Source organism: Aplidium turbinatum, chromosome 10 (genome assembly GCF_918807975.1).
Source record: "Aplidium turbinatum chromosome 10, kaAplTurb1.1, whole genome shotgun sequence".
NCBI lineage: Eukaryota > Metazoa > Chordata > Ascidiacea > Aplousobranchia > Polyclinidae > Aplidium > Aplidium turbinatum.
In genome coordinates, this window is record NC_137481.1 from 26,891,675 (window position 1) to 26,910,766 (window position 19,092).

The 19,092-nt window shown below is 42.0% G+C and overlaps 2 protein-coding genes across 2 annotated transcripts in view; one reads left to right on the forward strand and one right to left on the reverse strand.

Moving 5' to 3' along the window:
- The first annotated feature begins 412 nt into the window (after window positions 1-412).
- On the forward strand, window positions 413-1,237 carry LOC145779110 (uncharacterized). The gene has a single exon (XM_082590681.1). The coding sequence runs from the start codon at window positions 413-415 to the stop codon at window positions 1,235-1,237; it is 825 nt and encodes a 274-aa protein (XP_082446807.1).
- A 1,889-nt stretch (window positions 1,238-3,126) lies between these two features.
- LOC145778869 (uncharacterized) overlaps window positions 3,127-19,092 on the reverse strand; it is a 56,200-nt gene continuing 40,234 nt past the window's right edge. Inside the window, exons 6-14 of the mRNA XM_082590460.1 lie at window positions 19,001-19,085; window positions 16,381-16,551; window positions 15,996-16,081; window positions 8,238-8,343; window positions 7,909-8,052; window positions 6,922-7,040; window positions 6,492-6,681; window positions 6,103-6,224; window positions 3,127-3,428 (exon numbers count right to left, since the gene is read on the reverse strand). Of these exons, the coding sequence (XP_082446586.1) occupies window positions 3,392-3,428; window positions 6,103-6,224; window positions 6,492-6,681; window positions 6,922-7,040; window positions 7,909-8,052; window positions 8,238-8,343; window positions 15,996-16,081; window positions 16,381-16,551; window positions 19,001-19,085 (1,060 nt within the window). The 3' untranslated portion in view covers window positions 3,127-3,391. The remainder of the gene's footprint in view (window positions 3,429-6,102; window positions 6,225-6,491; window positions 6,682-6,921; window positions 7,041-7,908; window positions 8,053-8,237; window positions 8,344-15,995; window positions 16,082-16,380; window positions 16,552-19,000; window positions 19,086-19,092) is intronic.

The following is a 19,092-nucleotide window of genomic DNA, read 5'->3' on the forward strand; positions in this document are numbered from 1 at the left end:
AAAGGTGTGCTTAGAGTTGGAGGCCGGTTGGAAGCCTCATCGTCATTATCAGCTGAATCTAAGCATCCCATGGTACTTCCTCCACAGCACCCAGTAACAGATCTCCTAATCATGTCTTTTCACGAAAAAGAGGGACATATGGGCTGTTCACAAGTCCTAGCAGCAATGAAATACCAGTATTGGATCATCAAGGGAAGATCGGTTGTGGGGAGAGTGGTGCAACCATGTGTAAGTTCTTCTTCTTCTCTCGTTTGACTTCTCTCGTTGGTGGAATCATTGGTATTCGAAAACTGGACCCAACTACCGTATCATGGCTGCACGATGAGGCATTGCCAATCTAAGCTACTACAAGTCAAACGAGAGAAGATGTGTAAGTTGCCGCTATTGGAAAGCACCTGTCGGCAGATAACAGATGGGAAATCTGCCAGCGGAGCGTGTCAACAAGAAGCCTGCCTTTTCAGCTGTCGGCACCGATCTGATGGGACCTCTGTCTATTAAAAGTGGACGCAATTCGTTGAAGCGATACGTGTGTATTTTCAGTTGCCTTCCGACTAGAGCCGTCCATTTTGAAGTTGTCCAGTCATTGGAAGCTTTCGTCTTTTTGCAAGCCTTTCGGAGGTTTTACAACCGTAAGAATGTAAAACCTACTACCGTCTATAGTGATAATGGTGGCAACTTTGTCGCCGCTGATCGTGAACTCCGTGAAGGTATCCGAAATTTAAACAGCAAAACTGTCAGTGATGCCTTGGTCAAGGACGAGATTACTTGGCGCTTCAATCCTCCGAGAGCATCTCACCAAAGAGGATTTTATGAACGTTTCTTTCGTATTGTACGCCAGTTGACAAGATCTCTAGTCGGCGATACTACGCTGGACGAGTACGACCTACTGACCCTTGTAACAGAAATTGAGCGAATTTTAAATGATCGACCAATAACAGACTTTCCTTCTTCGCCTGATGATTTGGCTGTGCTAACACCGAGCATGATTCTCACAGGCTCCATAGCAGACGCATGTGCTATTGATGAATTTGCTAAGGCCGACGGATATCGCAAATCTTGGAGAAAGACCCAGTTCTTGGCAGATGTTTTCTGGGAACGCTGGTTGAAACAGTATCTCCCACTGCTCCAACGACGTCAAAAATGGTTTGCCACGGCGCCCAATCTCAAGACGGAGACTTGGTGCTTGTGGCAGATGAAGCTACAAAACGAGGACAATGGCCCAAAGCTATTGTTTTAGAGGCAATGCCTGATCGTAACGGGCTGGTGAGACGAGTGCGCTTGAGAACTGCCGATGCTACGACTTTGGTGCGAGATATTCGAAAGATTTGTCTGCTTGAAGGCAGTGTCGATGAGAAAAAGGACTCTTGAAGGACTGTTTACAGACTGTTATTACTCTCCACGTGAACTTACTCAGGGATTCGCGCGCCCTCGATTTTTTTTTAATTTGTGATTTGTATCTGATGCCATCATCGTGCCGTCGTAGTCGCGGTAGTAATTCTAATTAATATCTGTTTTAGTATTAGTTAATTAAATAAACTTTTGCTTGTTCACTCATAGTCGAAGTGGCCAGCCGCAGTAGGTGGTGATCGATTTGCATGCTCGGTTGCCATGTGTTACGTTTCTATTAATATTTGCTTGAGTGAATTATATTGTGTGTTTGTATTCGTTGCTCCACAAACCACTGGTCCCAACTTTTTTTTTTGGCTTATTGTTTTGTGTACGTCATTAGATATGGTTTCATGATAACATATGTCGCTGTTGTAATGCGTTGTCCAATTTTGTTGTCTTCACGACATGCATATGAATGAATCGTGTCAGGAGAGTGTCTGTAATTTAATTAGTGTTTGTAGGACTGTGCAGTACCAACTTTGCTTTAATTAACTTGGTGCTCTCTTTGTTGTGTGCACGATATTCATGCGAAATCTATTATTTGTGTTACCTGTTGCTTGTGGTTTGTACCGATCACCGCTATTGTGTATATTTTTTACGTAGGTGAGAAAATTCAGTAGGTTTGTTTTATTATTAAAGGCTCCCGTTATTTGACTGTCGCCTTTGGGGGTGGGTGTGTAACAAACGATAATTTTGTCCCCGTTTATTTTAAATTGTAATGCGACTGCCTCGAGTCTAAATTTATCATTGAACCGTAGTGCTCTTTAAATTTCGTTCTTTTGAAAAGTGTGCGTGACTCGACAGGCAAAATTACTGTAAGGGAAAATATTTTTTACAAATGGTGCGTTGTATGTAGACTTTAAATTCTGGATTATGTTTTAACCAGTCGGTAAGATTGTAATCAAGGTGTGGTAAGTGCTCTCTTATTTTGTTTGTGTTGCATGCTGTTGTTAGTGTTTAAACTCAGTACATTACAAGTCATTTGGACATATTATTGTTGTGCTGAAGTTGTAGTGCCTGACAGTGTGAACAGTTAGACAGAGCTTTATCCTACTTGGTCTGAGTTAGAGTCCAATACCTAAGCCCATCAGTAAGTGTTTTCTAACACACATTCCTCAAGCTACAGTGCCCTCTACTGTGTATATACATAATATGAACCCTGCATGTTGTGTAAAATAAATACATTACATTTTCTGCGTTGGAAGGGGCCCCGGACTTATGTTCGGAGGGGGCCACGTTCTTTGTTGCTACGGCCCTGGCGCACGTGACTCGGTGCAATGCACTAAGGCAATAACCGGAACGCAAAACTAACGTTACTGAACTGTATCACTATAAAATTATCCAATTTTGCTTGTTTTGATGTTGCCTTGTAGGAAACCCTGTGTAAAACAAATATAACAAGCTGGTTAAACAATTGCGATACGAAATCGCAAATCTCGACTCCGCTAAAATTGACTGCAAATAGAATGAGATAGCTACAATGCTTTTTCAATGACAAAGTAATAGTTGAGTAGTAAAACTATGATAGGTGGTCTGCAATGTAGGCTAACACGTGGAACAGGCCTAATAAAGATCGAAATTATGGCTAGTTGGTTTAACAACTACCGTAGCCTACACATAAAGATGGAAATGAGGTTCAATCTGTTTGGAGATGGTAGCCATGATCTCTTTTACTCCTCATCTAACCATGTTGCAGGCGGGAAGCGTCTTCATCCCTGCTCAACCAACACACTGCACTCGGGTCAAGCCCAACTTTATTAACTTATAGGAACGCTAATCACAAAATGGCGGCTAAACAATAACAAATGAACAAGCCCCCTCGTGCGGAACTGCAAATAATGCTTTTGAGCATCATGGTGGCGGCAGAGGCTCATCAACATGTTGTTAGAAATTAGCGAACACGCGGGGCTCGAAACAGCATATATTGTATTCGTAAAATAGACTTAAAACTGAGAATTGAAAAACATCCACAAGACAATGACGTTCTGATGTCACAGTTACGTCACCGGGGAACATAAGTGTAGGTGCGATTTGGGGATCTGCAAAGCAAACAGGTATTAGAATTTCTTGAGTTCTGCTGGGAGCTGGGCTCCCACATAATGTCAAAGCGGTACTTGGATTTATATCCGACGTTTGGCTACTGTTAGTCTACTGCTAACCTACTAATTAAAGCACGTCGTGTTACTGTGTAAGGTATACAAGTGGGGAGTCTGGCGTCGATGGCACACCATTCTGCTATCCATCCAGTGTGGTGCGCTGTTGCTAACATAAGCTGAATAATTGCTTCAACTCAAGCACCTGGCACAGAAAGATGTCTCCATTTCAGTGATGGGGGAAGACTCTCAGTGGAACCTATGAAGCAGGTGACAGAGGCTTTGCTTGCAAGTCAAGTGCATAACGGTCGTCTTTAGTAGTTCGTCAGGTTGGACGCAAGGAGTAGTAAGCTGGTCAGTGAAGTTGCAGTTTAAAGTTGGGCACATGTGCCCCGGAACAACAATTGAACGGTCAGTGAGATAAGACTTTCATCACACCAGAACGATGTTATTATCATTTTCAGCCTGTGGTAACCCTCAGTAAACCCAGGTAACAGCGAAGGCCTTCCCTTTCCTTGTCAATTCCAGTCGATTGTGTGTTTTTATGTACCAGTTTGTTGTTCCACATACTTAGTCAATCTCGTCTCTCCATCTCATTTTTGGTTTTCCTCGTATGCGTTTGTTTTCCCAGGGTGTCCAAGTTGTTAGTCCATCTGTTGCCCTGATATCTTGCCACACGACCTGTTCATGACAAATCGCTGGCTTTCCAATTATGCAAACCTGATTCGACTCCCGGCTTCAGCTGGTTGTTGAAAACATCGCTCACCTCTACCCAGGGTGTAATAAATCGGAATGGCCCGTTTCGGTGAGTCCGATCCCTTAACGGGGGATTTTTTCAATTTTTTTTTAAATTATCGGGTACCGTAGCCTAATTATCATTGCTGTTTTAGGGTTTGGGGTTAGGGTTAGGGGTTAGAGGTTAGGAACTCACCGAATCGGACGCACCGAATAGTAGCAGACCCGTAATAAATTGGGTGAGAGTAGTTGCTGCAGGAAGGCGGCCGAGAGAAATGAACCCTACTTTCCTTAGTGCCGAAGGCTTAGTATAATGAGAACCTTATCTTATACCAGACACTTGAATCATGGGATTACCTTTACAAATACAATATTTCGGAAAATTTGGAAGGATGCCTTATTCATAACTTGGTTTTTGAAAGAGGAAATTTTGACTTAAACATTGAACTTGCTCTACCGAAGGCTTGTCATATCTAGGATATTATTCTTCGTGGAAATCAAGCCTGATCGAGATTTACTGACGTCCAACCCTCGCACTACGGGGAACAAAGGAAGTAAAACTCACCAACGTACTCTAATTTTTGGCCAGAGTCGGTTAATGAGTTTATAAAAGAAGTAAATGTATCGACCAGCTGTCTAGTGATTCCACGCAGCAAGATATTGCTGCTTCTTTCTGCCTGTGCGTAAACATAACTTTTGTTTCCAATACTTTCAGTTACGTTGCATTTTATTTGTCATTTTCTTTGATTGCATCACAATCAGCGCTTTCTGGGTTCAGGGCAAGAAACTTGAAAAGAATCAATCCCAACAGGTAAGTATGGCGAAAGGGTTGCAAACTAGCGGACCCCTGCTGGCGGGGACAAACGTCAGGTACTGAAGAAGGGACAAACGGATGATGATGAAATTGTGTAAGCAGATTTCATAAAAATCTTCACTTCTCGAACCAGCTCAGTGGCAGCCCTACTTCACAATCTTGCTTTCAACTGCTTTACCAGAGTGTCGCTGTAGTACGCTTGGAGCAGCTCAGTGGCCGAGTGGTAATCGTCTTCGCCTCTGGTGCTGGCAGATCTGAGATCGATTGCAGGTCGGGTCACATCATACTTTAAAAGTGGTACCGACTGTATACTTTGTTGCATAAAGCAGTGAGGGTAAGTCGGGTAATAATACAAATGATACAAAACTAAAAATAAGCCCTGTCGCTAAAAGACCTTAGCAGTTGTAGAGCGACAATAAATAAACAATAACACTATTATTCACTTCTCGGTTCGCAAGCAGAGTGGCAGCGGCACATGCGACTAGTGTATGACTGACTGTATGAGGCCAAAACATAACATTTTGGTAATTTGAAAACCAACATTCTTGTTTTCCGCGATTTCTTTCAGCATTGTTTGTAGCTGGTTGGACTGTTCACTGTTCAGATAAAATAACTATATTACTAGCAAAACGTAAATGATTGATGATGTATTTATTAATCGTTTACTGTATTCTGATTCCTTTGTTTTCCAAATTAGTTGTTTAAAAATTTCTTCTGGGATTGCTGTAAATAATTTTGGAGATATTGTGTTACCTTGACGTACTCCTTTACTAAATGGTTTAGAATCTTTAGAAGTTCTAGGGTTAGTTAGTACAGTATGTCAAAATTGATTTGGCTCTTTGGACCAGTAAGGTTTGGAATCTTTATGTAATCGAATCACGGAAGCGTCCTTCATGTAAATATTCTTCAAAACATGGTCCTTGGTTTAAAAACCTTTTTTAATCCAGCTTGTTCTTAATAGTTGCGCGGTTTCAGTTGATAAACTCTCAGATGTCCTCTCTCAATCGAGTGTAAAGTAAATAGTTTCGAGCGCTAGTTATGACTGAGCATCGCACGACAACCACCACTTACTTTAGGCCTTCGTTAGGTTGAGGCACATCAAGAAAATCCCAAATAAGAATTGAATCATCATGCGAACTGCTTACAATCTGGAATTCATCAAACTGCAAGCGGAAAACACGGCCAGTGTGCTCCTGCAAGATATGTAGCGACTGATATAACAAAACCCCACCAACATAAAGCTACTTTAAAGTTATTTGAAAAATAGATGAACATAGAGTTGAAACGTATTTGCAGTAAAATCAAGGTAATTCTGTCAAAGCTTTGGCAATACAATGAAGCAACATGAAGTGACTACAACATGTTTAATTTATATTCATCTACATCATACGCTACACGTAATAGCCAGTACCCGTCATAAGGTTGAAGCGATCAAGATTGAACCAATAAGCAAATCATACCACGAGTGTGCGGAGGCATAGGGTGCTTGCAGGAGATCGGGGGTCGAGGGCCGCCTGCAAGTCCCATACTTTTATCTTTCCATCATAGGCGCCACTGACGATGCGTTTGTTATCAAATCTGATACATCGAACAAGCTCCTCGTGTCCTTCTAAAACGCGCAAGCACGCTCCGAACTCGATGTCCCACAGCCTGCAATCAGCAAAGTTAAGAAGAAACGCCAAAATGATTCAAGAGCTAAAGCTGCCAACCTTACAAAGTTTTCGGCTTTCGACGTTAAGGTTACCGGTAGTCGTTTTTGTGCACCTCTAATACAAAAGCTATGCAAAACAAAGCCTCTGTGCCGTCGCTTTCTTTCTGCTCAGTTAAAATACTTCGGGATGCAAACATGATCACTATCCTCCCTCCAAGAGATGTCAATCCGGGATCTACCTGATGGTGTTGTCCGATGATCCACTGACCACCAGACGGTCCCTGTACTGCAGGCAGGCTATCCCTCGTTTGTGTCCGTTCAACGTCCGCACAAACTCGCACGTGGAAGTGTTCCATACCTGCGTCAAAACAGGGGAGCTAAAGTTTCGACGAGCAGCAGGGTCGACAGGGAAAGGCTGACGAGCCGCTCGACCGACGCCAAACCTTGATTGCCACATAAAGTACCCAATGTTTGTCAAAATGCCCTCTAACGCTTAGTATAAGAAGATTCTCACGGTCATGGTTAATAATAGTTGGTTGTAATAGTTGTAATGCACTAAAGCAGAGGTGGGCAAACTACGGCCCGCGGGCCGCACGCGGCCCGAAACAACTCTCTGTGCGGCCCGCGAAAGCCTGAAGCAATCAAATAAAAAACTAATAATAAAATTGCTTGAAAATTTTAATTACTACAATGACATTGACTTAATTAAACTTTTTCTTGATACATTTCATCTTGATAAAGATAAATTATAGTTTTTTTGTCGCATTGTGTTCTTTAGTGATGTGCAGTTTTAGCAATTTTTTCTGATGATGTTAATTCGCTCACAAATGTGTTCTGTTTAATTCGCTCAAAGTGCGTCTGGCAACGTGTTACTGTTATCTTGATGTGTGTTGCATTCAAATAAATAATTGGGACAAACATTTTGTAACCTATACTTTTATACAACACATGTACTGTATATAAAATCTCCATTTCTTTGGTCACTTTAAAACTAAATAAAAGCTTGTGTTTTGACTATTTTAGATTTTATGTTTTGGCTTATAACCTTAATTATAGGCCTACTATAGTGCAGCCCTCGAACAAATTCACATTATGAATACGGCCTTCGAGATAAAAAGTTTACCCACCCATGCACTAAAGCAATATCAGTCAACAAGATTGCCAAGTTGGTTGTAAATGGAGATTGGAGAGGTTAACAAAGGTCAGTATGTAAGCTATGAGCCCACCTTGATCGTCCGGTCTCCTGAAGCAGAAACTATGTACTTGTCGTCAAAGTCGACCACGTTCACAGCAGCTCTGTGTCCGACCAGCACTCGTCTCATGTTGATTTCCTTCGCCGACACCATGTCCCACACAGCGATGGACCGATCCTGTGACAGAACAGACCATGAGGAGTTATATTTTGGATAATATCATGTCTCAGTTAACAAAACCAATAATGAAAGTGGTCAGGTATCAATAAACTGAACAAAAAACAAAGCGCTTAAACAATTTGAAATAATTCTCAACTCAAACGTTCTGACACTGGAGCGGCAACAGCGAAGAAAGCGCCTACCTTCGAGCAGGTGACCATCATTCCAGAATCGAATCGGAGATGCAGCACTGCCTCACAGTGGTGCACCAACGTGTTCACCAATTCCCCGCTGATGACATCCCACACCCTGATGACGTAACATGGTGATGACGTGACCTGGCGAGGTTGGTCTTGTACCAAACGCAAGTAGCAAAGACAGTGGGTCACAAACATAAGAAAATCATTGGAACAGAGATAACACATAACATTCCATGTGATCAGGGGGCTTGCACTTGCACAAAATAGGACACGATCTGTGCGTTGGTTGGTGCAAGCCGTAAGGTGGAATTTTGATCAATCGATACGAATGGAATCGATTATAGTGTTTTCTAATTAAACCACTGAAAGATACATTGATTGGTTGTGGGAATCTTAATCCTCGGACTCAGAACGCTTTTTCAGATCGGTTAATCCTGGCAATATACTTGTAGCATTGGCACAGGTCAGTCACCGAGTAGTTGTTTGAGAAATCTTTCATCCAGAAGGTACCGTTGAACGGAGAGCGACTCTTCAAAAACGTTGGTTAAGCGCACACCCTGAAAGTCGAACCAGCGTTGCTTTGAAGCAAGGTGAACACCTTTCTGTATGTTGAAAAAGTTTACAAAAATACCAGAAAACTTAACTAGGTTTAATGGATTCCTTTACAGTTACATTAGCTGATGCAAACTAGTAACTTTAAAATACTCGGAAGTAAAATCAAATGTTTTTTTGTATGCGCATTTTGGCTTGATGTTTAATCTAGAGTACGCAGGTAAAAAAGTACGCAGGTAAAAACCTGCGTACTTTTTTAAGGTTCAGGAATAAGTGTTAAGCAAAAAACGTAGGTCAAAGTCTAATATTCGAGTGTCAAGTTACTAAGAAATGACTTGCCGCAAGGTCGCGTATGTGGTGGCGGAGTACATTTCCTCTCATTGTCATGCAATTTTTCAATTCTCCAATAGGATATTAATTTCTCAAAACAAATGATCATGGCTACCTAGAGATACAGCCTGGTTTGTCACATCCTGCAGAATTTTCCAGATTTTGCCAACATTTGGTGACTGTCTGAATGATTTTTTCTAAAATTGTACTTTAATATTTTCTTTACTGTCTTTCCCAGGTGCCAGAATGGGTTTTAACTAGTAACTAGGTGTGTGAGGCTGTGGTCAAGTTCATGACAGTGGGTAAATCTAATCTTTTGTAGCATTGTGGTATTGTAGTAATGCAAGAATAGTGAATACACAATTACACATGTTGAATGTAATGTTAACATTGGTAGCCTGGAAAGGGGACCAAATTGCAAAACAAACAAACAAGCACTTTCTTTAAGAGTGCCTGACTATCGCTTCAGTTCTTGATAAGAGTGCTGTACCAACAACCAGTGCCGCTGAGAGGATAACTTGGGCCCGGTACCGATGAGAATCTCAAGCCCCAAAATCAGACATGTCTAACAAAAACGCACCATATTCAACAAGTACGAGGTGGTTTCTTCAAGCTCCCGGGTCTCTTAGAACCGCTCTTAAAATTATCCCGGATCCAAAAATACCCTCTGTACTTCCCTGTCAACGCTACTGCCAACAATCGCATGGTTAAAACATTGATTCATATAAGGTAGACATTAATAAACGGCCAAAGTTGCCATTCTCTAGCCGGAACAGCTGTAACATGTACCATGCTTTTAACTAACAAATTTAAATTTATGAGAACATTTTGCTTAAACCTATGAGAACTAAAATTTGAAAAAGCACTTCAACAGTGAAAATTCATCATCATCATCATCATAATCCATCGTCGGTTTGTTCCCCACTAGTGGGGGTGGCCGATTGTTTCCGCGCAGCAATTGTTTTAATCCCTTTTTTCCATTTCACCCTGTCCCTTGCATCTTCCTCTTTCAGTCCGACTTTTTTAAATTCATCCTTCACTTGTTGTTTCCACGTTCTTCTTGGACGACCGCGTTTTCTCTTCCCATCCACCTTTAGATCTAGTGCCTTTCTAAGAAAACTTCCTTCCTCCCTCCTTATCACATGTCCATACCATCTTACTCAAAAATTCAAAACCTAAATTCTGCTCTCACGGAATCTAGGTCACGTTTCCCCACAATTCAAATGCCACTCTCACGATAGGCTATTACTCATAAAAACTAAAAAGGCACTACCGGTATATTATGAAATAAGCGTTTAAAAGTTTCCACTTTTGTTTAAAAGACTTGTAACAACGGAGATCCCGGGGTGGGCCTTATTACTGACCGGGCGTGCAGGTACCTTATTAGTTAAATACAGCGATGGGTCATTTCTAGCAGCAGAAAATGTGTCGCTTTGTGTGCTTTCCGTATTGAAAAATGGCGTTGTTAAGCGGTGCGTTTGGAGTATGAATCGCGGTCTGCGACATCGGTGGCAAATCGTGATTTCCCCGGCCTGATTCCGGTGAGCGGGTTGTCGCGTTTTCGGTGTTCATCTCGATGTTCACGGTCGAGTTATGTGGTCGGGTGCTTAGTAAAGTGGTGGGAAGTTTAACAGCGGTTTCATGCGAATTAGCGGGTGTATCTATAAAAGAGGTAGTGGCACTTTTTGCGGAGAAAGTGGTTAAGTCCTCGGGTGTTTGGGGTAAGATTGTTTGGTTCTCTACCACAGTGTTTGGGGTAAGATTGTTTGGTTCTCTACAACCGGGACTGGGTCAGACTGCTGTCTCGTTCTTTGGCGGCAAATGGAAGAAATTCGCTGGTTGCTTTTACAAAAGTGGACATTGAATATAAGTAAATATAAAATATCAATACGTTACCGTTCTCTTGGTTTCTCTTTTGTACGTCTTTACTTCATATACAGCTAGCAACCTACTTTGTAACCTTTACCTGTCCCTACTGAAATAAAACCTTATCGAATGCTGTCTTAAAAATTTTTTTAGGACGAGCCTCCAGTGTATGGTTTTGGCTATCTGAAGCTGTCTTGTGGTTCTTAAAAGGATGATTTAGTCTGTCTAGACTCTAGGGCAGTGGTTCCCAACCTTTTTGTTGTCACGGACCCCTTTAGACAAATTATTAATTCTGCGGACCCCTACCTAAATTTTGCCTGAAACACAATTAACATACTATTGACTATAAGTTTCTGGGCAGCCGATTGTAGCATCGAATAGACAGCGATAGACACGTGTTTCGCCCATGAGGCTGGGCTCATCAGTATCGCACCGTATTCTTGCCACTTGGGTAATCGACCGCTGCTTTACCAGTCAGTTTAACCCCTTCTTTACATACTATTGACTATTGTAATAATTATGCTACTCAACGACTGTACTGTGTCATATTGCATTGCAGCTATGACTCCTGCGCCCTGCGGCAAATATCAGGTTAAACAGTTGCTCAAATAAGAAAATCAATGAATTGTTCAAGAAATGTCAGCAGTATTTGAGTATTAAGGTGACCCAAAGTGCCATGCCGAAACTTTTTCAACGTAAGCAAATTTAATGAGAGGGCTGTTGTTGCCTTTCCTGAACTAAACGACTGAACTGTGGTTGAGTTTTTGACAATGCAACACGCATGTTATCTTCAACGTCCAGGCGATTTCGATGTTTAGTTTTTATTGTAACAAGAGCTGAGAATCCTTCCTCGCAAAGGTAAGTGGTTATGATACCAAGATAACCTTTTTTCTTACGCAAGTGTGCGCAAAATTTTTCTCTCATAGTGATCAAAAGAGTACATTCTCTTTGAGTTTCACCCATCAAGATCTTCTAACATTGGAAAGAAGCGTGATTACCTGCTTCCAATCTGCGTCTTCAAACCGGCAACTTGGCTAAAAACGCTTTCGGTTTTTCAGCTGCATCAATTATTGTCACACCTGGTCTTTGAATGCCACGATTAACATTGTTAATATGGCCGAAAATATCGGCTAAGTAGGCCATGCCGTATAGAAAACTTTTACTCTCAAACAATTTTGAAAGGGGACTTCCTTTTGCTTTCAAAGATTTGATACCTCAATTTTTAGCTGCTGCAATCGTTTTAAAACTTCTCTTCTGGATAACCAACGTACCTCAAAATGATACAAAAGTACTTCGTAATCTGACCCTACTTCTTGACAGAGCGATTTAAAAGTACTGTGTACTTGACACATTTGCATTTAAACAGAGAAATGAAAGTAAAAAGATCGCTTTTCGTTTTTTTTTCCAAAATTCATCAAGGTAATCACGGATCCCCAAATGCTTCTTCACGGACCCCCAAGGGGTCCGCGAACCCCAGGTTGGGAACCACTGCTCTAGGGGTATGACTAGGCTACCTACAAAAATTAAACATGTCAAATGTAATATTAAATATATTTATTATTAATCAAAGTTATTATTATTATTGTAACTGTCTCGGACGCCAGTGTAGCCAAATCGTTTGGCACCCGCTGGCTTCGATCAGTCTTTCAACAAGGTTGATAGGATCTCCATTCTGTTTTGTCCTTTGCGATGTTTTGCAATCGATGGAGATGTGGTGTGCTGAGCAGGGATCCCAGGCCAGCTTTTCTGATGTCAGATCTCAGCAGTTGTAATAAGTTGGTACGGTGACGTCCGGTTCGACCTTGGTACTTTTTGCTGCCAATTATCGCAAATTCAAGGGCTTTCTGGGGAGGTGAGCCCTGGTGAAGTCTCAGAATATGTCCAAACATGTGGGTGGGAAAGACGATAACCTTCTCGCAGTTCACCCTGTCAGTACTGATTTTTCAGGAAGCTAATCATCGTCTAGGCTTGCGGGCTGACAGCCGCATAAACACCGAGTGGGTGGTAAAAGGATAAACCCTCGGCCCACCTTCGGAAAGATGTCTAACTTTCAACAAGCACCTTCAAGGCCCAACACTATACCATGGAAAATCACCATCGGCACATGGAATGTACGAGGCCTTAATGCTGAGACCAAAAAGCAAACTCTGTGCAAAGACTGCCAAAGCTACAATATTGACCTCTTATGCATTCAAGAAACCAAAATCAAGGAGCTGTGAGAGTGTATCATTAGTGAGAGCTGTGATGTCTATGTATGAGGATGCACGAACAAAAGTGAGAGTTGGATCAAATTATTCAAACGAGTTTTCTGTGAAGGTTGGTGTACACCAGGGATCAGTTTTGTCACCTCTGATATTTGCTATTGTGGTTGACGTTGTAACTGAAGGAGTGAGGGAGGGCTTATTGAGTGAAATTTTGTATGCAGACGACCTGGTCTTGACAAGTAATAGTATGGAGGGAATGGAGAGAAAGTTTGAGAAATGGAAAGAAGCATTTGAAACCAAGGGTATGAAGGTGAATCTTGAAAAAACAAAAGTGATGGTGAGTGGAGCAGAAGGAACAGTTGTTGAGAGCAAAGTAGATCCCTGTGGAATATGTGGCAAGAGAGTGATGAGAAATTCAATGCAATGCAAGGAAAGTGGGTACATGCAAGATGTGCTAATGTCAAGAGAGCCGCAACAAGATTGGCAAAGTGTTTTGTTTGTGGGAAATGCAGTAAAGGAAGGAATGAAGTGGAAGACCATGATGATGAGTTCTGCCATGGCATCGAAACAGTGACAGACTTCTGTTATCTGGGTGATCGGATAAATGGAAGTGGTGGATGTGAAGCAGCGGTGACAACAAGGGCAAGATTGGGCTGGGCAAAGTTCAGGGAATGTGGGGAAATGTTGTATGGCAGAAAATTTTCACTAAGGATGAAAGGAAAAGTATATCGGAGCTGTGTGCGGCCTGCAATGCTATATGGTAGCGAGACATGGGTATTGAGAGAGAGTGAACTGGCAATCCTGAGAAGAACGGAAAGGTCAATGGTGAGAGCAATGTGTGGGGTGAAAACGAGAAGGGAAAAAAGGACTGAAGAATTGTTGGATATGCTAGAGATGAGAGAGACCATAGACCAACTGGCAAGGGCAAATGGAGTAAGATGGTATGGACATGTGATAAGGAGGGAGGAAGGAAGTTTTCTTAGAAAGGCACTAGATCTAAAGGTGGATGGGAAGAGGAAACGCGGTCGTCCAAGAAGAACGTGGAAACAACAAGTGAAGGATGAGTTTAAAAAAGTCGGACTGAAGGAGGAAGATGCAAGGGACAGGGTGAAATGGAGAAAAGGGATTAAGACAATTGCTGCGCGGAAACAATCGGCCACCCCCACTAGTGGGGAACAAACCGACGATGGATTATGATGATGATAAAGGACCACTAAGAAGTCAACCTACAAACAGGGCACAAACTTGTCCTGCTGCAACAAAACAAATCAGTTCATTATGGCTTGGGATTTATTATTGGCCAAAGACTGATCAACCACGTTGTGAACTATAAGTACGTTAGTGACACAATTGCAACTATGGACCTCGCTAATCAAAGCTACAAGTTCTTATTCGGGAAATTGAGAAATATGTCTAACTCTAACCAATTTAGTTCATTGCGACGGGTGTCAGAAAAGCGACATTCTCTCGTCGTGAAATTTACCTTCTCCTTTTGAGTCGTTCAGTCTATTCTCTTTGAAAGTCTTCTCTGAGTGTGTGCATTTTTCAATTCCCCGCTTATTTCATGATATACTGGTAGTACCTTTTTATCAGTAATAGCCTATCGTGAGAGTGGCATTTGTGGGGAAGCGTGACCTAGATTCCGCGAGAGCGGAATTTAGGTTTTGAATTTTTAAAGTTGAAGTGCACTTTCAAATTTTAGTTCTCATAAGTTTAAGCAAAACGTTCTCACAAATTTAAATTTGTTATTTAAAAACATGGTAGGCCTAAATGTTACACAGCCTCCGGTGTATCACTAGTTTTAACGCCATTAGACGTTATAAAACAAAGACAGTCTGATTCCGAAAATTTCAGTCAGACTGTTAATCGCTTTTTAACAGTCTGAGCGTTTTTCAACTTACTTTTTCTCATTTTCTATTGCTTCCCTAAGGCAACCAAAAGCTTTCATGTCATTACGGGTGAGCAAAAATTAGAAAAAAAACATCAGAAAATGTCAGACTTCTTCTTCTTCCTTTTTTACGTCTCATTTCCTAGAATCAGGGTAGGACGGGGTCTGGCAAGGCACATCCTCAGTCTCCATTCATCACGATCTAGGGTGCTAGTGTTGGTCATCTGCCACCGCTTTCTGTCATCGTTTGCGGTATCACTCCATGTCTTCCTGGGACGTCCAGGCTTCTTTGTACTAGCAACTGGCACATCTCGGCATTGATTTATCCATCCGCCGCTCCTTTCAACATGTCCAGACCAGCGGAGAGGTTGAATCGGAGGACATCTTCAATCTTTTGCAAGCCCAGCCTGGCGAGTAGAGTGTCTGAGCTGGTGTACTGGTTCTCTTGTGGTCTGATGTTGCAGATCCACCGTATCATTGCGTTGTCATTTCGTTTGATTCTTCCCAGTACCTCTTTTGTCACAGCCCAGCATTCACTCGAAAACAACATCACACTCCTGACACAGCTGTTGTAGACCCTGCCTTTACTGGAAAGGGGGATATCTTTGTTGGTGAGTATGGGCAGTAGTTGTTTGAATTTAGCCCAGGCTGTCTTCACTTTCGTAGTGGAGCTGAGACACTAGCAGTAATCAAAATCTGCAAAATGTGACAAATCAGGTCGAAAGCATGAAAGGCATGTTTTACAAAAAGAAATCGGCCGAGAGTACCTCGGATGGTGTACCGTACTCAAAACTTCTTTTCTCAAAGAAAAAAATCTTCTTTAGAGAATTTTGTATTATCATTCTCCTACGGTTTACACTACAGCAACCTACAACCTTCAAAAACGATAAACAGACCAACTAATCAGACAAAAGAAAGCACCTGACGGTTGAATCGGACGATCCGGTCATGATAACCCTGTCGTCGAACTGCAGACACAAAACCGACCCTGTATGTCCAGTCAGCACCTGGGTACAAAGCAAATGGATGTTGCTGGGTAAAGCAGATTTACAACAGTGTCATGGCTTCTCATATGGCTTTGTTGCCATCGCTGATACACAATGCAGGTAGTTTCAGTGCAGCACAGTGCCAACTACTAAGGAATGATCGGTGCGCCACTTGCATGAGATTGTACATACCTAACCGACTACAATTATCTTCTTACCCGAGATGAGAGTTTGCGCATTGCACTCGCACGCTGATATGCAGAACGTCGATGATTAAACATCACGTGGTTTACGTAGTTTACGAGACAAAGAACGCTTACCTTAATGTTTTCAAGTGTCTTCCTATCCCAAAGCTTGATTGTGTTATCTCGCAATCCAGACACGATTTTTTCGTCATCGTACTGAAGACAATATACTCCCTTGCTATTGTCGCTGCGACACATGATTCTCTTCAAATCGTGACGCCCACATCGCCAGTTAGATTCGATTTTCTAGAATGGCAACACTGGTCAGAAGATGGGCTTCAACAAAGTTTAGATTGGCGCAACCGATAATCGCGTTGCTCGATTAGTCTGAACAACCAACATCGGCTGTAACTATTGTGGCATGACTGATCATTCCCCTACGTCATCACTGACGTCATGAAATGGTTGAGTCAGGCCATCGTCAATCCCCATTTGAGCTTTGACGAAAAATGCGATAGACAAGTTATCACATGAGTCCGCCAACTTCATGCCACAAATCGCCAGTTAGATTCGATTTTTCAGTTAGTTCGACTTGATCGGTCCCTTACATACCGCAAACACCTAGAACACTTACGCGGAAAAGTGACAGCTCGTACTGCTCTCTTGAAACGTCTTGCTGGTACAAGGTGGGGTGCTAGCCTCTCAGTGCTGAGAACAAGTGGTTTAGCCTTAGTCTACGCCCCTGCTGAATACTGTGCTGCTACTTGGTGCAGAAGTGCCCATACTGACCTTGTCGATGTACCAATCAACAACTGCCTGCGAACTGTCACAGGTTGCCTCCGCCCAACTCCAACTGACTGTTTGCCTGTCCTTGCAAACATTGAGCCAGCTGCACTACGGCGCCAACGTGCTGTTCTTTCCCTGAGCCGTAAAGCCCTAAACCCTGGCCATCCGCTACACATAACCACGCTGAGATATCCACCAAAGCAGCGTCTAAAATCAAGAAAGCCATTTGTACGCGCTGCACAAGACCTTTTGGCAGCCTCTGGTGGAAGCCCTAGCAAACAGTGGTGCCATGCGGCGTGGTGTGAACAATGGTCAAGCAGCACATCCCCACTTCGCCAAGTATTCAGATCCCTGTCCGAAAACCAGCTGGGACATGGCCTCTTTAGACTTGCCTCATCAAGGCGTAACCGTTTGCTCACTGGTGTTGGACGCTATGGTGCAGACATGTTGCGTTGGGGCTTGGCAGAGAGTGCTGCTTGTGAGTGTGGCGAAATGCAGACGGCAGCCCACATTATCTAAGATTGCCGGCTATATAGACCACCCCATGGTATGGAAGGCCTAATTTCCATCGATGACGACACCAGGCAGTGGCTAACCAACGGATGACCTGACATATAGCGACAATACGAGAGAAGAAGAAGAAGAAGATGCTACAAATGTGATTAAATGACGGTTTCTTTGAATTTTAAGACTGAGGTCATCAAACGTTTTTGAAAAACGGCCAGATGACTTGTGAGAAGACTCGCGGGGCGGATAATTATTTTGATCGACCCAGTCTGCAACCTGTGTTGGTGATTCAACAAAGTGGGTGTGATTTATTCAGCGCACATATGCAACAATTGACACGTTCGGTTGTTGCAGACGAGTAGGTTGCAGACAAAAACTCATTATTTTATCCCAAACTTCCAAAGTCACACAAACTTAATCTTTCAGATATAGCTACTTTCAAACTTCCAAAACTTTTTATAGAAAAACAAAACAGGAAACGGCAAATCAAACACTTCATACAGAGTTAACTTTGAATAGGGCTTTTATTCATTTTATATATCACATTCTTCGCACAATTTGGCAGGCTGATCAAGCCCGCAGGCCGTAGTTTGGTTACCCCTGATATAAGATCAAGAGAGAACTGTCACAATCAATATGCGAAGCCTCACGATGACCACACGTGCTGTTTTAATTGTATAATTATCAAGAAATGTTATTATCGGTTACTGTCCTCTAGTGACCTTTGATGGCGAAAGCCTTATTATAGTTTCGGGAGAGAGTTTGCTTTCTTGTACCAAAAATAAGTAAGACACAACAATACAACAGGGTTAAACATTATAAGATTATATTTTACATATGTACAAATAGTTTTAACAGTCGAGCGTTTTCGGCTTAACTTAGGCCCTCATCAGGAATCTGAAAATATTTACAAAAATGCAATAAATTTCAACTTCTTGAAGGTAACTAGCTAACTGACTATAAGCATCAAAAATATGCAGCGATTAAAAGCATTCTGTCTGTCTGTTTTCCACACTACTGGTCAAAACAAACCTGCTATAAATAGTGGCGTAGTTTGCGTAATTGATGATAGAGATAGAGATTATTATTGAGATGATTATTGATTGAGAATTGAATTGAAGTTGAAGTGATTAAATAGGGGATGAGAGTTGGTGCAATTAGAAGTTGTGATCGAGAATAGAGTTGTATGAGAAGCTGTGAGTGAAGTACGGAAATTGATGTTACAGGTGTTGGAATCTATTGTTATTCACAGTTACTTTGATTATTATTGGAAGTGCTGAACCATTCGTTAAAGTCCTTCAAAAATTTTCATTATTATCTCACAAGTAGAACTATTCGACCATTTTAAGTTGTTATCCCAATAAACTACGTCATTAATCTTTCCCAAGTCTCTTTCCTGGTAAGAGATAGAAAGAACCGTGACAAGAACAATAAAATAAATCCTCTTAACAATTTGCGTTACCTCGATATCTGCGATGATGTTCGGATAGAGGGTGCGGAAAAAAGAATCAGGAACATCAGGATTGCCTTTGAACAAATAGCGGCTCCTGCAAC